This window comes from Peromyscus eremicus, chromosome 4 (genome assembly GCF_949786415.1).
Source record: "Peromyscus eremicus chromosome 4, PerEre_H2_v1, whole genome shotgun sequence".
Lineage (NCBI taxonomy): Eukaryota > Metazoa > Chordata > Mammalia > Rodentia > Cricetidae > Peromyscus > Peromyscus eremicus.
The window spans coordinates 99,355,717-99,375,643 of record NC_081419.1 but is presented as its reverse complement, the minus strand read 5'-3'; the positions used below and the strand labels follow the sequence as shown (position 1 = coordinate 99,375,643).

The 19,927-nt window shown below is 43.4% G+C and overlaps 1 protein-coding gene across 6 annotated transcripts in view; it reads left to right on the top strand.

Moving 5' to 3' along the window:
- Cep152 (centrosomal protein 152) overlaps positions 1 to 19,927 on the top strand; it is an 83,907-nt gene that overhangs the window by 6,703 nt on the left and 57,277 nt on the right. For 4 of the 6 annotated variants that reach the window (XM_059261305.1, XM_059261303.1, XM_059261300.1 and 1 more), the window contains exons 6-12: positions 325 to 490; positions 3,915 to 4,058; positions 5,559 to 5,698; positions 8,510 to 8,710; positions 14,360 to 14,507; positions 17,102 to 17,193; positions 18,797 to 18,960. In XM_059261305.1, coding sequence (XP_059117288.1) covers positions 325 to 490; positions 3,915 to 4,058; positions 5,559 to 5,698; positions 8,510 to 8,710; positions 14,360 to 14,507; positions 17,102 to 17,193; positions 18,797 to 18,960 — 1,055 coding nt within the window. Of the gene's footprint in view, positions 1 to 324; positions 491 to 3,914; positions 4,059 to 5,558; positions 5,699 to 8,509; positions 8,711 to 14,359; positions 14,508 to 17,101; positions 17,194 to 18,796; positions 18,961 to 19,927 lie in introns of those variants that run through there. The other 2 variants (XM_059261301.1, XM_059261304.1) reach the window with 2 other exon arrangements.

Sequence of the window (19,927 nt, the reverse complement as noted above, 5' to 3'; positions counted from 1 at the left end):
TAAATTTTCTTTTTGAAATTGACTCCATTGTCTGTTCAAGAGGACTAGGAAGCAGTTCATAGTACTCAGTAACAGTGGGTACTAGTTTTGAGCACAAATGTCTATGGATATTTGATTATGGGCTGGGGATGTTGTAGGTCAGTTGGTAGAATGCTTGCCTAGCATGCATGGGGTTCTGAGTCCAATCCCCCAGTATTGCATAAACCAGGCATGGTGGTGCACATCTGTAATTCCAGTACTTGGAAAGTGGAGGGAGGTGTCTAATAAGGTAATTTTGGAAGAAAAGACCAAATCTTAATTGTTAATTTTGTCATCTTTTAATAGCAATTTGGTTCGTCTCAGGGACCCAGCTGTCAAGCTTTGGAGCCATATAAAGCAATCTATAAACCTTACCAATCTTCTGGCCAGAGCAGTAGCTCACCAGCCCAGGAGATGGCAGCAAGTGACGTGTTTGAAGGCATGCAGCAACAATTTTTAGGAGCTAATGAAAGTAAGTATTCTGTTTACGTTTATTTACTTGACTGTTTTTGTTTTATTTTCAGCTAGGGCCTTGCTGTGTTGCCCAGGCTGGCCTCACACCCATGACAATCCCTCTGCTTAGAGAGGTGTTACTACAGCCAGCTGTATTATTTTTCATTAACGTAATTGGGGAATTTTGAACATTTAATGAATATTTATATATATATTCAAGAATTAATATTTTTTAAGTAACAATAATAGGATTGTTGACATTTCAAACAAGCCCCATTTCCTTATATTAAAAGTATATACTGAACTATTTATGAGCAAACTAATAAGTACTTTAATGTTTATTTCAAAATAGTTTATTGAACTAGGAGTGGTGGTTCACCTGTAATATGAGCTCTTAGAGGAGAGATAGGAGGATCTGGCACCAGTCAAGGCCAGCCTGAGTGCAAAGAGCATTCAAGACAGCCTGAGTACTTGGGGCATGTGTGGCATTTGTAAGGCCTTTATTTTCATTCCTGAACCTCACAAGAGCAAACGTTTGTAGGGAGCTGTTGGTGGGGTAAAGATAAAATAAAACCTCTGTGAATCAAATATTTCATTGGGATTCATTGTGCTATGCTCCCTAATGTAGCACTATTTGAAACTAAAATGTCAGATGCAAGTTTTAGCATTGAGTCACCCTGAACTTAAGTGTTTTCCTGTCTGCTCTGGAACATGGACACTTATCTCACCAGTCTTGAGTTTCTTACTCTGTAGACGGGTAATTAATAAATCAATTATGAATTTCTTAGTTTTTCTTTTCGTTTTATATTTTTTAATGTGATGATTGTACAAACCTGCTCCTGTATTCAGAATTGATGTTGGTACCTTACTTGCTCCCTGTCTTAGTCACTGTTCTATTGCTGTGAAGGGACATCATGACCAAGGCAGCTCTTACAAAAGAAGGCATTTAACTGGGACTTGTTACAGTTTCAGAGGTTTAGTCCATTATCATCATGGCAGGGAGCATGGCGGCCTGCATGCTGGCGCTGGAGCAGTAGCCGAGAGCTACATCATGATCCGTAGGCAGAGAGAGAGACAGACAGACAGACAGACTGACTGACTTTGGACTTGGCATGGGTTTTTGAAACCTCCAGGCCCACCCCCAGTGACATACTTCCTCCAACAAGGCCACTCCTAATCCTTTTAATCCTTTTAAACAGTGTCACTCCCTGGTGACTAACCATTCAAATATAGGAGTCTATGGGGACTACTACTATTCAAACCACCACACTTCCTAGGCTTTTTGATTTTGATGTAGAGTGTGTATAAATATGATCATAAGGAAAACACTTAAAGCCTCTAGAGGATTTTGAGATGAAATGCTTGTTTAAAAACAAACAAAAAAGCTATGCAGTGACTAGCCTTGGTATTTTCATAGATGGAAGCTTTTATCATTGTGCTCCTGGAGAATTAAATTAACTTTGAATTATTGTGTATGTTGATGAGCCAGTATGATTTTAGAGTGATTGGAGAAGTTGTCCTATATACTATTGGATATGTGGGCTAGGTCCTCGAGAAAACTGGCCTTCTCTGTTTGGACGCAGAGTGGTGCATTAGGCTTGTTAGGGCCACAGAATAGCTGTAGGGAGCCCCAGAGCGCATTTGTCTTGAAGGCTCAACAGCAAGCGTGGGAGCGGCTTCTCTTGATTTGAAGTACCACAGAGAAGGAGAACTAGCATGTGGCTGGGGTGATTTGAGATGGAGTGACAGTTGTCACAGCCACGTCTGCATCTGTTCCCTCAGGTTCTCTGGTAGTGATATGCTTTATGTCTCTCCTTACTGTTCTTAAAAATCTGCATTAAGTTACTTTATTTCTAAGGTGATTATACATTTTTTTTTAAGTTGACATTTAGAAGTTAGTTGAATAACTTAATGGTAGTGACAAATTTCCCAGCAACCACAGTTAAAGAATGAGGTCAGTCGAGGCCGCACAACCTCAGGAAGAAACCCGGCATGTTCTCCTGCCTGTGGGAACCTAGCCAGTAACATAGGCACATGTGTAAACACATGTGTAAACACATGCACGTGTGGGTGCAGTAAAACATGAAGGAAAGAGAAGAAGAGAGGCTAAGTGTTCGGGAGAGGAACTAAGACTGAATGCAGGTGATGAGTGTGAGTTAGGAAGGGCCCGTAAACTAACGGCTTTTCTAGTTCTAACTCTTGTGGGGTTTTTGTTTTTGATGGTGAATAAATGCATAAAATATATTTGATAGTGAATTGTAAAATCCAATGTGAAGTTCCATAGCTTCTGTTTTGAATGGCTACTCGGTTTAGAAGTTCGTTGAACTGTAAAGACTTTGGGTCTGGTTAATTTTGGTGTGTAATCTTTTTATTTGCAAATTATTTTCTATAATAAAGTTTAAAATTAATAAAAACAGGTGAATTTGGAGAGAGAGAGCTTTGAGACAGTTTATTTGTGCCCCCTCCTTCTGTAAGGCTAGAGAGATGCTTTCAATACTCAGATTTTTTCTTTTTCTTTTTTTTAAGACAGGGTTTCAGTATGAAGCCCTGGTTGGAACTCGATGTGTAGACCAGGGTGGCCTTGAACTCACAGACACTTGTCTGCCTTTGCCTGAATGATAGGATTAAAGGCATGTAGCACCATGCCTGGCCTTAAGTTTCTTTTCTTTTTTTTTTTTTTTAATTTAATTTAGAAAAGAGTCCAAATTATTCTGTTAATAAATATTAAAATTTTTTATATGTATTTATTGATCATAAGTTTCTAGAAGCATATGCCTAGTGGAAAATGAAGACTTTCATTATGGAAGTGAAGTGTTATTCTTCTTATACCTGCCATTTTTCTTCTCCCTCCAATCTAAACATTTTCTACAATAACTTTGTTTCTGATGAAGATGTCAGCGTTCACTCCTCTCTTTATTAGTTAAGGAATATAGCCATCATATGCCAGGGTAAACATAACACAGTGTATTTACCCTTCTGCTAAAGGATGCTTTGACGAGTGTACCTGCCAGTGTCCTTTTCAGACAGTGTGACAGCAGCTCCTGCGCTTGTGTTTGGCCCTGGTTTGACGAGAGCACTTTTCTCTGTCGCAGCTGCGTGTTAGTTGTCTACAGTGATAGTGAGTCAGTGTTTAACCTGAACCCAGAGACATTCCTCCTTTCCTGGTGGTGACCCCTAGGATAGTGTGGAGTTTGTCCTGCAGTAGTCCATTCATGTAAATGCAACCAAAGCTAAACAAAATGCATGTTCTCACTACACGATGCTCTCTGATACATTCTGTGTAATCTGTCTTCATATTCAAAAGGATGTTGGTTGTAATCCACTGAATTGATTTCATGATAATTCACCAAGTTGTTTAAAGAGCTTGAAATACACTACCCTAGCTGATCACAGGCTTATATTTTAGAGTGTTTTTATCTAATAAATTGTCTCTAATTCCAAAGCAGACTCTGCAGAAAATATACATATTATTCAACTCCAGGTTCTTAACAAAGCGAAGGAGAGACAACTGGACAGCTTAGTTGAAAAGCTGAATGACAGTGAACGCCAGATTCGGTATCTGAACCACCAGCTTCTAATAATCCAAGGTGAGGTGGCCGCTGGCTTGGGGCCTTTTCTGCCGCATGAGAGCTGGGCAGTTGGTTTCTAAAAAAATTCATTTTATTCTGTTCTAGCTTCTTGTGCTTTTCATTTCCAGTACCCTCATTTGAGCTGGGCAGAGGGCTCACGTGAGTCGGAGCAGATCCCAAGCCCTGGCAAGACTTCTGTGACCAGGCATTTTCTTTTTTCCTTTCCTCTCATTTTGTTGACACCCCCTGCTTCCCAGGTGTTAGATTCAGAGAGTGTGGGCATTATTGAACTGCTGACGGCCTTACATCGTTACCTTGATAACGCTTCCCTTAGAGCTGACATGTGTAGTTTGTGGTGCAGTAGAACTTAGGGACCCTTGTCATTTCTGTGTAATCATCGGGAGGACACAGAGCAGGTCTGATTGCTTATTCTGTGCTCCAGCTGTAGCCAGTGTTACTCCATTTGTGGAATAATTTTATGACTGCATTCCATCTCATTTCAAATTTAACTGGTAGTAAAACAAAAGCTCTTTCTGTGATGCTCACAAGATCTTTTTGGAGAGAAGAATTTGTGAAATGTTATGGAAGGACCGAAGACTAGGGGATTCAAGAGTTCCTTACAAGGATGTGAAGGAGTGATTAGTCCCCAGATGCCTTGTTTTGTGAGTGAGGGTCTCACTGTGTGGTCCTCTGAGTACTGAGATCAGTACTTCTCACTGTGTAGTCCTCTGAGTACTGGGATTAGTACTTCTCCCTGTGTAGTCCTCTGAGTACTGGGATCAGTACTTCTGAGTACTGGGATCAGTACTTCTCCCTGTGTAGTCCTCTGAGTACTGGGATTAGTACTTCTCCCTGTGTAGTCCTCTGAGTACTGGGATTAGTACTTCTCACTATGTAGTCCTCTGAGTACTGGGATCAGTACTTCTCACTGTGTGGTCCTCTTGAGACTGAGATCAGTACTTCTCCCTGTGTAGTCCTCTGAGTACTGGGATCAGTACTTCTCCCTGTGTAGTCCTCTGAGTACTTGGATCAGTACTTCTGTATAGTCTTCTGAGTACTAGGATCAGTACTTCTCCCTGAGTAGTCCTCTGAGTACTGGGATCAGTACTCTCCCTGTGTAGTCCTCTGAGTACTGAGATCAGTACTTCTCCCTGTGTAGTCCTCTGAGTACTGGGATCAGTACTTCTCACTGTGTAGTCCTGAGTACTGGGATCACAGCTGTGTCCAACTATGACCTGCTCTAGGGAACCATTTTGATTGGCACAAGCTTGTACCTGTGAAGCTTCTTAAGTGAGCAGATGCTGAAAGTATTGGGAGTCTTTGTGGTGAAGGTTCTTTGAAGTATTTTGGGTGTCAATTTTAAAAAAAAAATTTTTTTTTGTTTTTTGTTTTTCTCTAAAGCAACTAAAACTCATTTTTCTGAATTGAATTTCATTCAGATGTAGATATCATAGAGGTTGTGACAGTTATGGTCCCACAACAGTGACAGTATTTATGTAAATGTCTTTCATGCTCCAGATGAGAAGGACGGCTTGACCCTCAGCCTTCGGGAATCCCAGAAACTCTTTCAGAATGGAAAGGAAAGGGAGATCCAGCTTGAGGCACAGATAAAAGCACTAGAGACCCAGATCCAAGCATTCAAAGTCAGTGAGGAAAAGGTAAGCTTTTGTCTTTATTCAACAGAACTTCAGTTTGGGGACTGGAGCCGTGGCTCAGCAGCCAAGAGCACTGGCCACTCTTCAGAGGACCAGGGTTCGGTTCCCAGCACCCACATAGCAGCTTGCTACAACTTGTATCTTCTGTCCCAGGAGTCCAACCCCTCTTCTGGCCTCTGTGGGCACCAGGCATGTGTGGCTCACAGACATACATGTAGGCAAAACACTCACAGATTAAACAAACAAACAAACAAATAGAATTAAAAGAACAAAAACCTTTTAGTTTGTAGAAGACTACATTCAGAAGAACTTCGTGTGACACATGTCCTGCCACTACCTGGGATCCTCTGTTTTCCTCTGTGGGTACCAGGAGGAGTGGCAGTTCTCCGTGGGTACCAGGGGGAGGTGGCAGTTCTCCATTGGTACCAGGGGGAGGTGGCCGTTCTCTGTGGGTGCCAGGAGGTGGTGACAGTTCTCTGTGGGTGCCACGGGGAGGTGGCAGTTCTCCATTGGTACCAGGAGGAGGTGGCCGTTCTCCGTGGGTACCAGGGGGAGGTGGCCGTTCTCCGTGGGTACCAGGGGGAGGTGGCAGTTCTCCGTGGGTACCAGGGGGAGGTGGCAGTTCTCCGTGGATGCCAGGGGGAGGTGGCAGTTCTCCGTGGGTGCCAGGGGGAGGTGGCTGTTCTCCGTGGGTACCAGGGGGAGGTGGCTGTTCTCCGTGGGTACCAGGGGGAGGTGGCTGTTCTCCGTGGGTACCTAGAGGAGGTGGCTGTTCTCCGTGGGTACCTAGAGGAGGTGGCCGTTCTCCGTGGGTACCTAGAGGAGGTGGCAGTTCTCCATGGATACCAGGGGGGTGGCAGTTCTCCGTGGATACAGTATCTGTCCTTTCGGAGCGTCCTGTTCTTCCTTCAAGTCTCTCAGCTCCTCTAGTTTTACTGTTCCTGCAAATTATGGCCACCTGGATAATATTTCCAGAATATAGTTCTAATTTTGTTATTCTTTACTTAAAGGCTTTGCATGACCTACCTTACCTGTGGGACAAGGTGACCTTCTGTCCGTGGGTCATGTCTTCCCTCCTGTCTTTGTACGCCCACGCACACTGCCTCTTCTTGGGAATGCCTATTCTATGGCTCTTGCCATCTGACTAGCCAACTCCTGCTTATAGCTTTTACCCCGAGTCTCTTTCCTCAGGAGAATTACTTTCTTATAAAAGACGAAGAATACCTCGAAGGCATCATTGGGCTAGCCTCATGCCTGTAGCCATTTAGGCCAGTAGTTGGCGTACAGTTGGTGGTCAGTGTGTGCTGATTGAGTGCTGGTTGAGATGAAACTTAACATGCGCATATTTTTTTCTCTTACGTATTTTTCTGTTTCTGTTTGAATACTGTCATGATGGTGGCTTTGTGGTGTATGTAGCACAAATTGTTAGAAGGTCTTATTAATAAAAACAAACCCAGAGCCAGGTATTGGGGTGAATGCTGAAAGATCAGAGAAACAGAACCAGCCACAGCTAACCTCACCTCGCCAGTTCCTCAGCTGATCCTGTTTCCTCAGACTGAAAGCCTCTGTGTCCTCATCCAAATGGATCTCACCTGAACTGCTGCTCAAAAGCCTATAAAAGCTTAACCAGGATCTAGTTCCTGGTCCTCATGCCTTAAAACCTTTCTGCTTCCTGCCATCACTTCCTGGGATTAAAGGCGTGAGTCACCATGCCTGGCTTTTTTCAGTGTGGCTTTGAACTCACAGAGATCTGGATGGATCTCTGCCTCCCAAGTAATAGGATTAAAAGTGTGTGTGCCACCATTTTCTGGCCTCTGTGTCTATCTATCGGCTGTTCTGTCCTCTGACCCCAGATACATTTATTAGGATGCACGATATATTGGGAAACACAATATCACCACAGGTGTATTTTAAAATTGGCCAACAGGGCTTGTCCCTGTTCAAAATATTTTGAAAATTTCCCTCACCTTTTTTCTTTAGATTTTGTAAATCAATGGTTAACGTTTTATAAAACAAAAATCTAACTGGAATTCTGATTGGGAAGGCACTATACTTTACCATTTTATGCATGTGTGAAGCAGGTCTTAGAATGGCAAATTACTTGCCCAAGATCATAAAGTAAGTTATTGACAAATGCTGAGAGTGTAAAGATCTTGATCCAAATAATTTCCTTCAGAGTTTCTTAAATTTTTTTGAGTCTCCTTACTTTAACATTATTTGATTAGTAACTGTAATTCTACCTATAACTTCACATTGATTGATTGATTGATTGATTGCTGTAAAGTCTGCATAATCACAGATTTAGGACATTGGGAAACCATCTGTGGGTTGTGATTTTACCCACAGTATCAGCTTCGTTTTCAGAACTCTTGATGCTGGAATGTGGTGGCATGCGCTTGGTAGTCCTAGCCACTCAGGGGGCTGAGGAAAGATGATCAGTTAGCCTGGGAATTTGAAACCAGCCTGGGCAGACACTGGGATCCTGTCTCAAAAAAGAAAACCAAAAATCTTTTTATTTAGTAAGTGACCATTTGTAGGTTTGCAGTCTTTGAAGGAGCAACACATTTTTCTGTGACCCTACAATTGGGTGGCCCTCCTTTTGCTCATGGAGCCATGCAAACAGTGCCGGGACTGATCTGCAGTGGAACCACTGCTCTTCAGACTCCTCACGTGCCCTCTGCAGGTACTGTGCAGTCTAGTTTTCAGTGAGGAATTGTTCCTAGCAACCGTGGGCATGTGAGTAGCAGCCGGGGACAGTCTTAAAGAGCAGAGTTAAGATGCTATCTACATGGCTACCCTGTGTGTGTTTGCTAGTTGACCAAGAAGGCCAGAACCACTGAAGTCACTCTGGAGAGCCTAAAACAGCAGCTGGTGGAGCTCCATCATTCTGAATCCCTTCAGCGAGCCCGGGAACAGCACGAGAGCATTGTCACGGGCCTCACACAGAAGTACGAAGAGCAGGTGCTATCCTTACAGAAGAATTTGGATGCGACCCGAACCGAACTTCAGGAGCAGGTCAGGTGACTCCTAATGAGCAACTATCCATTGAGTAAAGCTGGTTATTTTTTTGTAACTTGTATTTTGTGGTCCCCCAGTTAGAAATTTTGCTGCTAATGATAGGTATAAAATTGTAACTGAACCCCGCCTCACACAAAAACCACTCTTTTTTTTTTTTGAATCATGAATATATCTGAAACCCTAATCTTGGGTACCTTTCCTGTAGGATCGATTGGTACCTTCTCAGACCTCAGAGTGCTAGTCAAACTTTAGTTTTTATAATATTTATACACATTCATATTCTTGTAGAGTAAATGCCAACTGAAAGGAATGGGTGTACCGCCACTGACCAGAACCTGGGGTTGACCCAGCAGCCTTTTGTAGGTCTCTGGACATTCGCCTCTCCTTAAAGAGTGTAGAGTAATGGTTCTTTTGAGAATAGAAATTGGCTATCTGGAGTCCAGTATTCTGATGGCTGACAGATGGTTCAAATGGAAAATTTTATACCAAACCTCTAGGTCACAGTATAAGAAAAATCTTTGGACTGAGTGTATTATGTATATATATGTCTTGGCTAGTTTTTATGTCAACTTGACATAGCTAGACTCATCTGAGAGGAAGGAACCTCAGTTGAGAAAAATGCCTCTATAAGGTCAGGCTGTAGCAAGCCTGTAGGCATTTTTAAAATTAGTGGTTGATGGAGGAGGGCTCAGCCCATTGTGGGTGGGGCTACCCCTGGGCTGGTGGTCCTGGATTCTATAAGAAAACAGGCTGAGTAAGCCATGAGGAGCAAGCAGCACTCCTCCATGGCCTCTGCGTCAGCTCTTGCCTCCAGGTTCCTGCCCTGTTTGAGTTCCTGTCCTGACTTCCTTTGATGGTGAACAGTGATGTGAAAGTGTCAGCCAATAAGTGTAAACCATTTCCTCTCCAAGTTGCTTTGGTCATGGTGTTTCATCACAGCAGTGGAAACCCTAACTAAGACAATAACAACATGAAGTAAATTTCATGTTTAATCTTGAGTCTCATTCCAACATACATATATGGGTTTTCAAATTTTCCAGAATTGAAATGTTTCCCATGCTGGACACTCATTCCATATAATGTATAAAATAGGGAAGAAAGTCTGATCTAAACAAACTGTTTGTGATCCTAAGCTCCAGCATATTTCACAGTCGACTTTTGTAATTGTATCCAAGAAGGAGTGAGTATTGAAAGCTCAGAGTGCGTCAAATGGCAGGGTTACTTGCCTCGTGTCCAGAACCTGAGATTGAATCAATACAGCTTCAGAATGAATTTTTCCTAATGTAGTTTAAGAACTAATTTAACCCAAGAGAAAAGGAGAAGAAACTAAGGTGAGGGTATGACAAACCTCCCACACCCAAAGTTCACTCTGATTTGGGTTGTTACCTCTGACTTCCATGGCTGACTCTGCCTTTTCCCATGTTTGGTAGACCTAGTATGGCAGAATAATTGTTTGTGTGACATTTTACTTCATTATTGTTTCTATTATATGTATATATATGCTTTATGACCTAGTCTCACGTAGCCTAAGCTGTCCTCAAACTTGCTAAGTAGCTAACGGTGACTTTGAACTTTAGATCCTCCTGACTTTGCTGCCTGAGTGCTGGGATTATGGGCATGCTCCACCATGCTCTGTTAGTGTGATTCTGGGGTTGTGGGCATGCACCACCATGCTCTGTTAGTGTGATGATGGGTTGTGGGCATGCACCACCATGCTCTGTTAGTGTGATGATGGGTTGTGGGCATGCTCCACCATGCTCTGTTAGTGTGATGATGGGTTGTGGCCATGCACCACCATCCTCTGTTAGTGTGATGCTGGGTTGTGGGCATGCACCACCATGCTCTGTTAGTGTGATTCTGGGGTTGTGGGCATGCATCACCATGCTCTGTTAGTGTGATCCTGGGGTTATGGGCATGCTCCACCATGCTCTGTTAGTGTGATGATGGGTTGTGGGCATGCACCACCATGCTCTGTTAGTGTGATGCTGGGGTTGTAGGCATGCACCACCATGCTCTGTTAGTGTGATGCTGGGTTGTGGGCATGCACCACCATGCTCTGTTAGTGTGATGCTGGGGTTGTGGGCATGCACCACCATGCTCTTTTAGTGTGATGATGGGTTGTGGGCATGCACCACCATGCTCTGTTAGTGTGATGCTGGGTTGTGGGGCATGCACCACCATGCTCTGTTAGTGTGATGCTGGGGTTGTGGGCATGCACCACCATCCTCTGTTAGTGTGATGCTGGGGTTGTGGGCATGCACCACCATGCTCTGTTAGTGTGATGCTGGGTTGTGGGCATGCACCACCATCCTCTGTTAGTGTGATGCTGGGTTGTGGGGCATGTACTATGCTTCGTGTTTGGTGCATGATTGGCCAGCATTCTTCCAACTCATCCCCAGTCCATTTTATTTTTATGTGTATTTATGTGTTTTGTTCAATTTATTTATTATTTTTTCCCTTTTACATGAAAACTATTGTGAATTTGATCATAATGGTTTCTAGGGATGGGAAAAGATAAAGGCTATGCCCAACCATTGAAGAGTCTGCTTTATAGAAATTAACTAGAATTTGGGGTACAGTTTTTTTTTTTGTTTTTTTTTTTTGCTATTTTACCTTTTTTTGCCAATTGTCTAAGGAATTTTTATTTATCTAATTTTTAAATAAACTTTATTATAAAAAAAATCACACACCAAAATTAAGCAGACCCAAAGTCTATACGTCTCAGTGACCTTCTATATAGTTATAAGACAGTTCTTATTTTACTTTAAAATGTTTATTTATTCATATTGCCTTTGATATCAAACACAGTGGTATTATAGCTGTTGGTGGTGGTACTTGGCCGATTTAGGAAAATGGAGTCTGTCAGCTCCCGTGGAGTGTTTGGCGAGCTTTGCATCCGCTGCCTTGACACTGTCTCACTGGGAGGGGTGGGAGGATTCCTGGTGTGTTCGGAACCCTTTCTTGTAGGAATGGTTGGTACAGATGTGGCAGACCCGAAAATGGTTCTCAGGACACCCTCCCTGGATCTTCCCGCTCTAGTACCACCAGTCCCCTCCAGTCTGTGTTATCACAGGACAGCGAAGGAGTTGGAGCCTGTGCCTCTGGCTTCTTATCTGTCCCCATGCCTGCCATCACCACTTGAGAATAGGGACCTCAGACTGAGGATAGATCCGAACCTTGGTCTGTGCCGAGTGGACTTCAGGTTCCAAACCTGAGCTGTATTTACTGTGGCTTATCCCCACCCTGGGGTGTTTTTTATGGTATCCCCTTTGTAAACGTGTTATCAATTGGCTCCACAGTATTTGTAATAAGGAGTCAAAGTACTTGTACCAATCTGTATTTTATAATCCAGCTGGTATTCCTTTGGAAGAGTGCTACAAAAGGCAGGTTTACACCAGAAGTGAAAGATAAAGAATTTCCCATGATTTCACCTCGTCCTGCCCTCTGTGATTAGTGTTCCTTCATTCTCAACACGCTCTCACTGTACTGGCGATGTGTGGAACCCTTGATATAAACTTAAGATACTCAGTTTGTTGACACCCACAAAGTAGCTTGCTGGTATGCTGAGAGTACACAGACTCTGTAGGTCTCTTTGGGAACAAGTGGCATCTTAATGATACCGAGTGTTCCCGTTGTAAACATAGAGTACTGTTATAGTTATATAGATCTTTATTGATTTCTTCAGAGTGTTGTAGTTTTGTCCAACTAGATCTTATAAATGTTTTACGTTTCTGCTAAAGACCCTCATTTTGGAGTGGCGTTGTAAATGACATGGCTTCTTTAAATTTCAAGTTCTACTTGCGCATTGTGGTGTACGGGAGGGTGATTTCCCCTATTAGCGCACACCACAGCTCTTGTGCAATTGCTTATTAGTTTTAGTAGGTTCCCTCCTTCCGATTTTCTGTGTAGCAGATAATGTCATTGATAGACAAAGAGAGATTTACTCTGTTCTCTGTAGTTTGTATTCCTTCTATTTAATTTTCTTATCGTAGTTCATTGGCGAGAACTTCCAACTTGCTGGTCAAAGGCAAGAAGGGACATCCCTTCCCTGGTCCTCATCTTTGTGGGAAAGCTTCAGGTTTTCCTGTTAAATATGCTAGATTTAGATTTCTTTCTCCTTTTAAAGTAAAATTGAGAAAGTTTTGTTGTTGGTTTTTTTTTTTTTTTGAGAAAGTTCTTAAGACTTATTTTTCTTTTAAATCACGGATGGGTATTAGTTGTATTTTGAAAGAGAATTCCACACAGAGACTGCTAATTGCATGTAACAGGAGGCGCTACCCTGACACAGCAGAGCTTTTTGAATGTCTGTGTACCTAGTGCAATTTGAGAAATACATGGTTATAGCATATTATTAACTTAATGCATTCCTTAAACATCAGATTTTCAATGTAGAAAAGACTGTATATACATTGTAACAATTCAAAACTGTTGGGACCTCTAGACTAGCAACTGGAGGGTCTCGCCACCCTTTCAGGACAAGCATTTGTACTGCGTTCCTGTTAGCCCCATAGTGCGTCAGCCATGTTATACTAGCTCCTTAGAGCTGCGCTTCCCAAGCTGGCCTGGGAAACAGCAGCAGCATGCCAAGAAGTTTGCAGCACTAAACAAACAGGGACTGCTTTCCAGAAGCTTCATTTTGCTAAAAATTTGGTAGAAAAAATTTAAAGCAAACACAGCTGCACTATGACATAGAAAATTCACAGGATTTTAAAGCAAAGCGAGAGCCTTCAGAGAGAGCCCTTTCCTTTGCACGGGGACACGCCCAGATCTTTTGCATTTGGGCATCCCTGTATTCATGTTGAGAGTGTTGCCGAGGTTTAGGCTGTGCTGGGGAATCTGGTACCAAAGGCCCACGTGTTCTTACTTCAGAGCTCTTGCTAATGGTTTTCTTAGGGCTTCTCAGGAAGTTTAAGATGGTTGCTTGCTACACTGGTTCTCCTGCCTTGTTCATGCTTTGAGTGACATTCAGCTCGAGTGGCTTTTAGGTGAGAAGTGATGATTGTTACAGTGATGGTTTCTTCAAATTCCCATGCTTTCTTATTTCCAAATGTTTTCTTTGTGGAGAAATATTTGCACAGTACCTTTCTCTCTCCATGTATGTATGTAGACAACACAGATCCTTGTCCCACAGTATATATTTTTTATATATCCTCATACAGTCACACTCAACAATTACCATGCCTTCAGGAGACAAGGGAAATAAGATGTGTAAAAGGTAGGAAGAGGAATATAAGAGAAACAGGTCAAATTGAAAAGGAACTCGGAGGAGGGACACATTATTTTTGGCTGCCCTGAACAGAATGAGCCTTTGGCTGCTCCGAATAGAGTTTCCATGTGTTCATCTGTTTCCTTGTCTGAGGATACGGATTCTGTGACTCAAAGTGGTTTGCCTGCATTTGTATATATGCATTAACACAGCATAAAATGCAAACAGGACTGTAATATATTTCCTTTGGCATGAGTAAAATCTGACTTTAGAATAACAGTATCTTACAGATGTCCTTTGTTAGCTGGGCCTCCCCTCAGGTCACATGTGAACAGGTTAACCCTGTACAAGAGATCACACTACCAGGTGATGATTTTACGTTGGACACTTTAATTTCTACTAAAACTGATTGTGAAAATGACTTGTTGACTTTGGTTTAGGAAAGCGTTTGCGCTCGTTTAAAGGATCACGTGCAGCAGCTGGAGAGGAATCAAGAAGCTGTCAAATTAGAGAAGACTGAGCTCATTAACAGGCTGACGAGAAGTCTAGAGGACAGTCAGAAGCAGTGTGCCCACTTGCTGCAGTCAGGTGCGTGTCTTGTGGAGGGTCCCGCAGAGGCTACTGGGATACGTGTACAGTGAAAGCGAACTTTTTCTTCAGGACCACCAGCTCACAAATAATGACATAGAGACTTCTTCTTAATTATGAAAGCTTGACCTTAGCTTAGGCTTGTTGTCAGCTAGTTCTTATAACTTAAATTAACCCATATTTTGTAATCTACATTCTTCTACGTGGCTCGGTTACCTTTACTCTGTTCTGCCCATCCTATGTCTTTCACATCTGGCTGGCGACTCTGCCTTTCTTTCTCTCTGAAATCTCTCTGTCCCCAGAAGTCCTGCCTAATCTCTTCCTGCCTAGCTAATGGCCATTCAGCTCTTAATTAAACTAATCACAGTGACACATCTTCACACAGTGTAAAGGAATATTTCACAACAGTACAGAATGTAGCTGGATTCCCGTTATCATGTGTGTGGGTGTGTGGGCTTGCGCTGCATGCCATGGTTGTAGGACAGAGGACAACCTTCATGGTCTGGAACTCACACTCAGGTTGTCTTGCCACCATTTCATGACACGAATTTCAAGAGCTTTTCCCCACTGAGCCGTCCCACCAGCCCAGATCCCAAACTATGCAAAGCCAGAGGAGACAGAAGTCCACCAGTGATGGATTCCTTTAGGGAGGATTATATGTCCGGTTCCTATTAAAGGGTTTGTTTCTGTTACACAATCTGGAAAATCCAAACAAGTGTACATTCCAAATAAAAATCGGCAACACTCTTCCTCTGAGAAACCTGGGCTGTGATGCCTGAACCTGCTTCCTGCAGAGGAAAGTCCGCACGTGCCAGGCAGGGCTCTGCTCCCAAAGACGAGGTTCGGTCTCAGCCACCTTTGATTATAAGATCTCACTGTATTTGCCATTTTAGACCCAGTATTTGATTAAATAATTGTCGTTTTGTTTACCTTCAGTTTTTCATCCCCTCACCATGGGTCAGTTACTTACCTGGACAGCGAGTTAAATTTTTGTCACTGTTAAGATTTCTAGTGTGGCCCCTGTGGTATTTCAGACATGTTTCTGATGCTTTTCATGGTAGTGATACTTTTAATTATTATTTTTATAAGATGATGTTAAAGGCAATTAAATGTCAATGTTGATACGCAGACTGATGAACAGACTAAATCATCCTAATTTCTGGTTGACAAAATCAATTTTTTTTTAACTAAGGTACAAGTCACATTTTGGCATATGAACTAGTTAGACGATTGGTACAGTGTGTAGGAGTGTAGTTTAATCACACTGTGAAAGTACTAAAGTGAAAGGCTGCCTATGGATGTGTGTTTGCTGAGGGACCAGATTTGGACCTTTCCTGTTTAGGCTCTCCTCCAACCCTGCCTGGCTACAGATCCATTTGCCCTTGCCATGACCTGGTGAGTCTTTTCCTTGGCTATTAAAGGCTTTGAAGGTAGGATTTTCTTTCCTTCTTTTTTTTTCTTTTTTTGATTTTTCGAGACAGGGTTTCTCCATGTAGTTTTAGTGCCTGTCCTGGATCTCGATCTGTAGTCCAGGCTAGCCTTGAACTCACAGAGATCCACCTGGCTCTGCCTCCTGAGTGCTGGGATTAAAGGCGTGCGCTACCGCCGCCTGGCTTCCCTCAGCTATTTCTGAGAGGCCTGTTTTCATTTAAGGAAATCCTCAAATGGCCCTCTGCACTAGAATCTCTCCTAGTACATTTAGAGTATTAGTTTGTTGGGGATGGAGAAATGGCTCAAAGGTGAAGAGCACTTCCTGCTCCTGCAGAGGACAAGGGTCCAGTGCACAGCACCCATGGGGCTCACAACTGCTTGTGGCTGACTGGGCTCACAGGGTCCGATGTTCCAGTTGCCCAGGCCTTGAGCTCCTTGAGTATAAATCTCAGAAACACGTGGGCCAGACTTAGGTCTCCCATGGCTCCCTGTCTACATGGCTCTATAGTCAACAGTGAAGCAGACTCCACCTCGAGCCTCGGTGGATCCCGGGTTTGTAGATGTGGTGCTTTGTCTCCTTTCAGTTACACATTGTTGTTGGTTGTTTTTTACTCTCACTCTTTTGGCTCTTTGGCTCTTACTCTTTGGAGGGTCCATCACCCAGCTCCCAAATAAATCACACAGAGGTTTATTCTTACTTATGAATGCCCGGCCTTAGCTTGGCTTGTTTCTAGCCAGCTTTTCTTAAATTATCTCATCTACTTTTGCCTCTGGGCTTTTATCTTTCTCTATTCTATATACCTTTCTTTACTTCTTATTCCGTGGTTGGCTATATAGCTGAGTGGCTGGCCCTGATGTCCTCCCCTCCTTCTCTTCTTGCTCCTTGGTCTTTTCTTCCCAGATTTCTCCTCCTATTTATTCTCTGCCTGCCAGCCCTGCCTATCCTTTCTCCTGCCTTGCTATTGGCTGTTTAGCTCTTTATTAAACCAATTAGGTATTTTTAGACAGGCACAGTAACACAGCTTTATAGAGTTAAACAAATGCAACTTAAAAGAATGCAACACATCTTTGCATCATTAAACAAATGTTCCACAGAATGAACAGATGTAACGCATCTTAAATTAATATTCCACAACAACATATCCTATGACTCTCTCTTGCAGGCTCCATGCAGGAGGTGACTCAGCTCCAGCTGCAGCTGCAGCAAGCACAGAAGGCCCACATCTTAAGTGAGAGCATGAATAAGGCTTTGCAAGTGAGTGCTGTCTCTTGGAAGAGACTTAGGCAATGCTACAGCACCTTTTTTGAACCTTAGGTTTCTCTGTGTAATAAGAGTGACTGGACCTTCTTCAGACCAGCCCAGGAAAGTTTTTCAAGATCTCACCCATACCACACCACTGTTAGACCTAGGTGTTCCAGCCCAGTTCTGATAAACTGCAGAGCCAAGCCTCTGCCTCCTGCCAGTCTGTCCATGTCTCTCCTGCCTCGGCAGGTGTATCCTGGGGACTAGGGCATCTACAGTCTGCAGGTGTATCCTGGGGACCAGGGCATCTACAGTCTGCAGGTGTATCCTGAGGACCAGGCATGTATAGTCTGCAGATGTATCCTGAGGACCAGGACATCTACAGTCTGCAGGTGTATCCTGGGGACCAGGGCATCTACAGTCTGCAGGTGTATCCTGAGGACCAGGGCATCTACAGTCTGCAGGTGTATCCTGAGGACCAGGCATGTATAGTCTGCAGATGTATCCTGAGGACCAGGCATGTATAGTCTGCAGATGTATCCTGGGGACCAGGGCATCTGCAGTCTGCAGGTGTATCCTGGGGACCAGGCATCTACAGTCTGCAGGTGTATCCTGGGGACCAGGGCATCTACAGTCTGCAGGTGTATCCTGGGGACCAGGCATCTACAGTCTGCAGGTGTATCCTGAGGACCAGGACATCTACAGTCTGCAGGTGTATCCTGAGGACCAGGGCATCTACAGTCTGCAGGTGTATCCTGAGGACCAGGGCATCTACAGTCTGCAGGTGTATCCTGGGGACCAGGCATCCCCAGTCTGCAGGTGTATCCTGAGGACCAGGACATCTACAGTCTGCAGGTGTATCCTGAGGACCAGGGCATCTACAGTCTACAGATGTATCCTGAATACCAGGCATGTATAGTCTGCAGATGTATCCTGGGGACCAGGCATCTACAGGTGTGGGGAATATTTAGTTGGGATGTGATTCTCTCACAGCCTCCACCACTTTAATTTCCCTGAAAGGAAGATGCAGGAGAGGACTTTTAGTGTTGCCTCGGCTGAAGGAAGTGCTCCGCCTGTAGCTCATGCAGACAGAGCATAGCCCGCCCCTGGCTTAGCTATCTGTTTTGTCCTCGGCTACAATGAGGCCAGACCACCAGAGGTATCCCAGCTAAGGGTTTTTTTTTTTTTTTTTTTTTTTTTGTAAATAAGAGGGTTGTGGAAAGAACTGCCTGTCTTTGCTTCCTCATTCATTTGGTTTATTTGAAAATATGGCAGGAACTGGCCTTCATGAAGTTATATAGAATGAATATTAAGAATATATTTGAAGAGGCTTTTCTGCATTCTACTGATCATTAAAATAAAGTTTGAAACATAGAATGACTGATTTTTTAAAAAAAGATTTATTATGTATAGTGTTCTGCCTGCATGTATGCCTGCAGGCCAGAAGAGGGCACCAGATCTCATTACAGATGGTTGTGAGCTGCCATGTGGTTGCTGGGAATTGAACTCAGGAAGAGCAGCCAGTGCTCTTAACCCCTGAGCCAACTCTCCAGCCCAAATGACTGATTGTTATCCAGGAAAATAATGAAAGTTGTTTTTGATAATTTTGTTCTAGGAGGAATTAACAGAGCTTAAAGCTGAGATTTCTCTCTATGAGTCTGCTGCAGACCTCGGAGTACTTCCAGGTGACTCAGAAGGAGACTTGAGTATAGAGCTCACTGAATCATGTGTGGACTTGGGCATTAAAAAAGTCAATTGGAAACAATCCAAAGCTAACAGGTACTGCATGAATAGTAGAAGACTGTTCATAAAGCTGGTGATGGAGGCATGGGAGATGGGTGGCACCGTGCAGAAGATAAAGTCCCGATTAGAGGACAGTGTGCTTTAGAAATTCTTAATGAAATATAAATGCCTGAAAAGCCAAATGAACAGAAATCTGAATTATTAATATTATGCTTGTAGTCCTCATCATTTAGGTAAACGCCAGTTATCAGAAGCTAAGGAGGGAATTATGAAGTTAAAATACCCAGATTATGTGGCTGGGGAGATGGCTCAGTGGGGATGCTGTGCAGGCATGAGGACCTGAGTTCAAATCCCCAGCACTCAGCACTGTGGGAGTTTGAGACAGGAGGATGGCTGAGGGTTGCTGGCCACTCAGCCTAGCTCCAGGTTCAGTAAGAGACCTTGTTTCAAGGGAAGAAAGTGGAGAGTGATAGAGCAGGACACCTGATACACAAGTATGGGAGCACACACCTGTGTGCATACATGTGCACACACCACACACACTCCACAAATATACAGACTATGTGTTTGAACTATTGAGGCAAATGCCTGTTGTTGTAGTTAATGTTAGTCTTGTATGTTAAAAACACTTGTCTTGTGTTAATCAGTCATCTGTGAGAAAATAAGTTTGGCAATGGCATTGCACTCTCCTTGGGACCTGCCTGAGATCTTAAATAATGTTTTGGATTGATTCTGTTGGGCGTCTTTTCCCTGTGTGTATGCATGTGCACATGCTGGTGTCCATAGAAGTTAGAAGGGTGTCAGATCCCTTGGAACTGGAGTCATGGATGGTTGTAAGCTACCGCGTAGGAACTGGGAACTGAACCTGGGCCCTCTGCAAGAGCAGCCAGTACTCTTAACCACTGAGCTGTTTCTCCAGCTCTGAGATCTCACTTTTAAAACAGGGGTTCTTTTATGCTACTGTTATTGTAGATATTTTACCAGTCACATGGGCGAGGGTGAT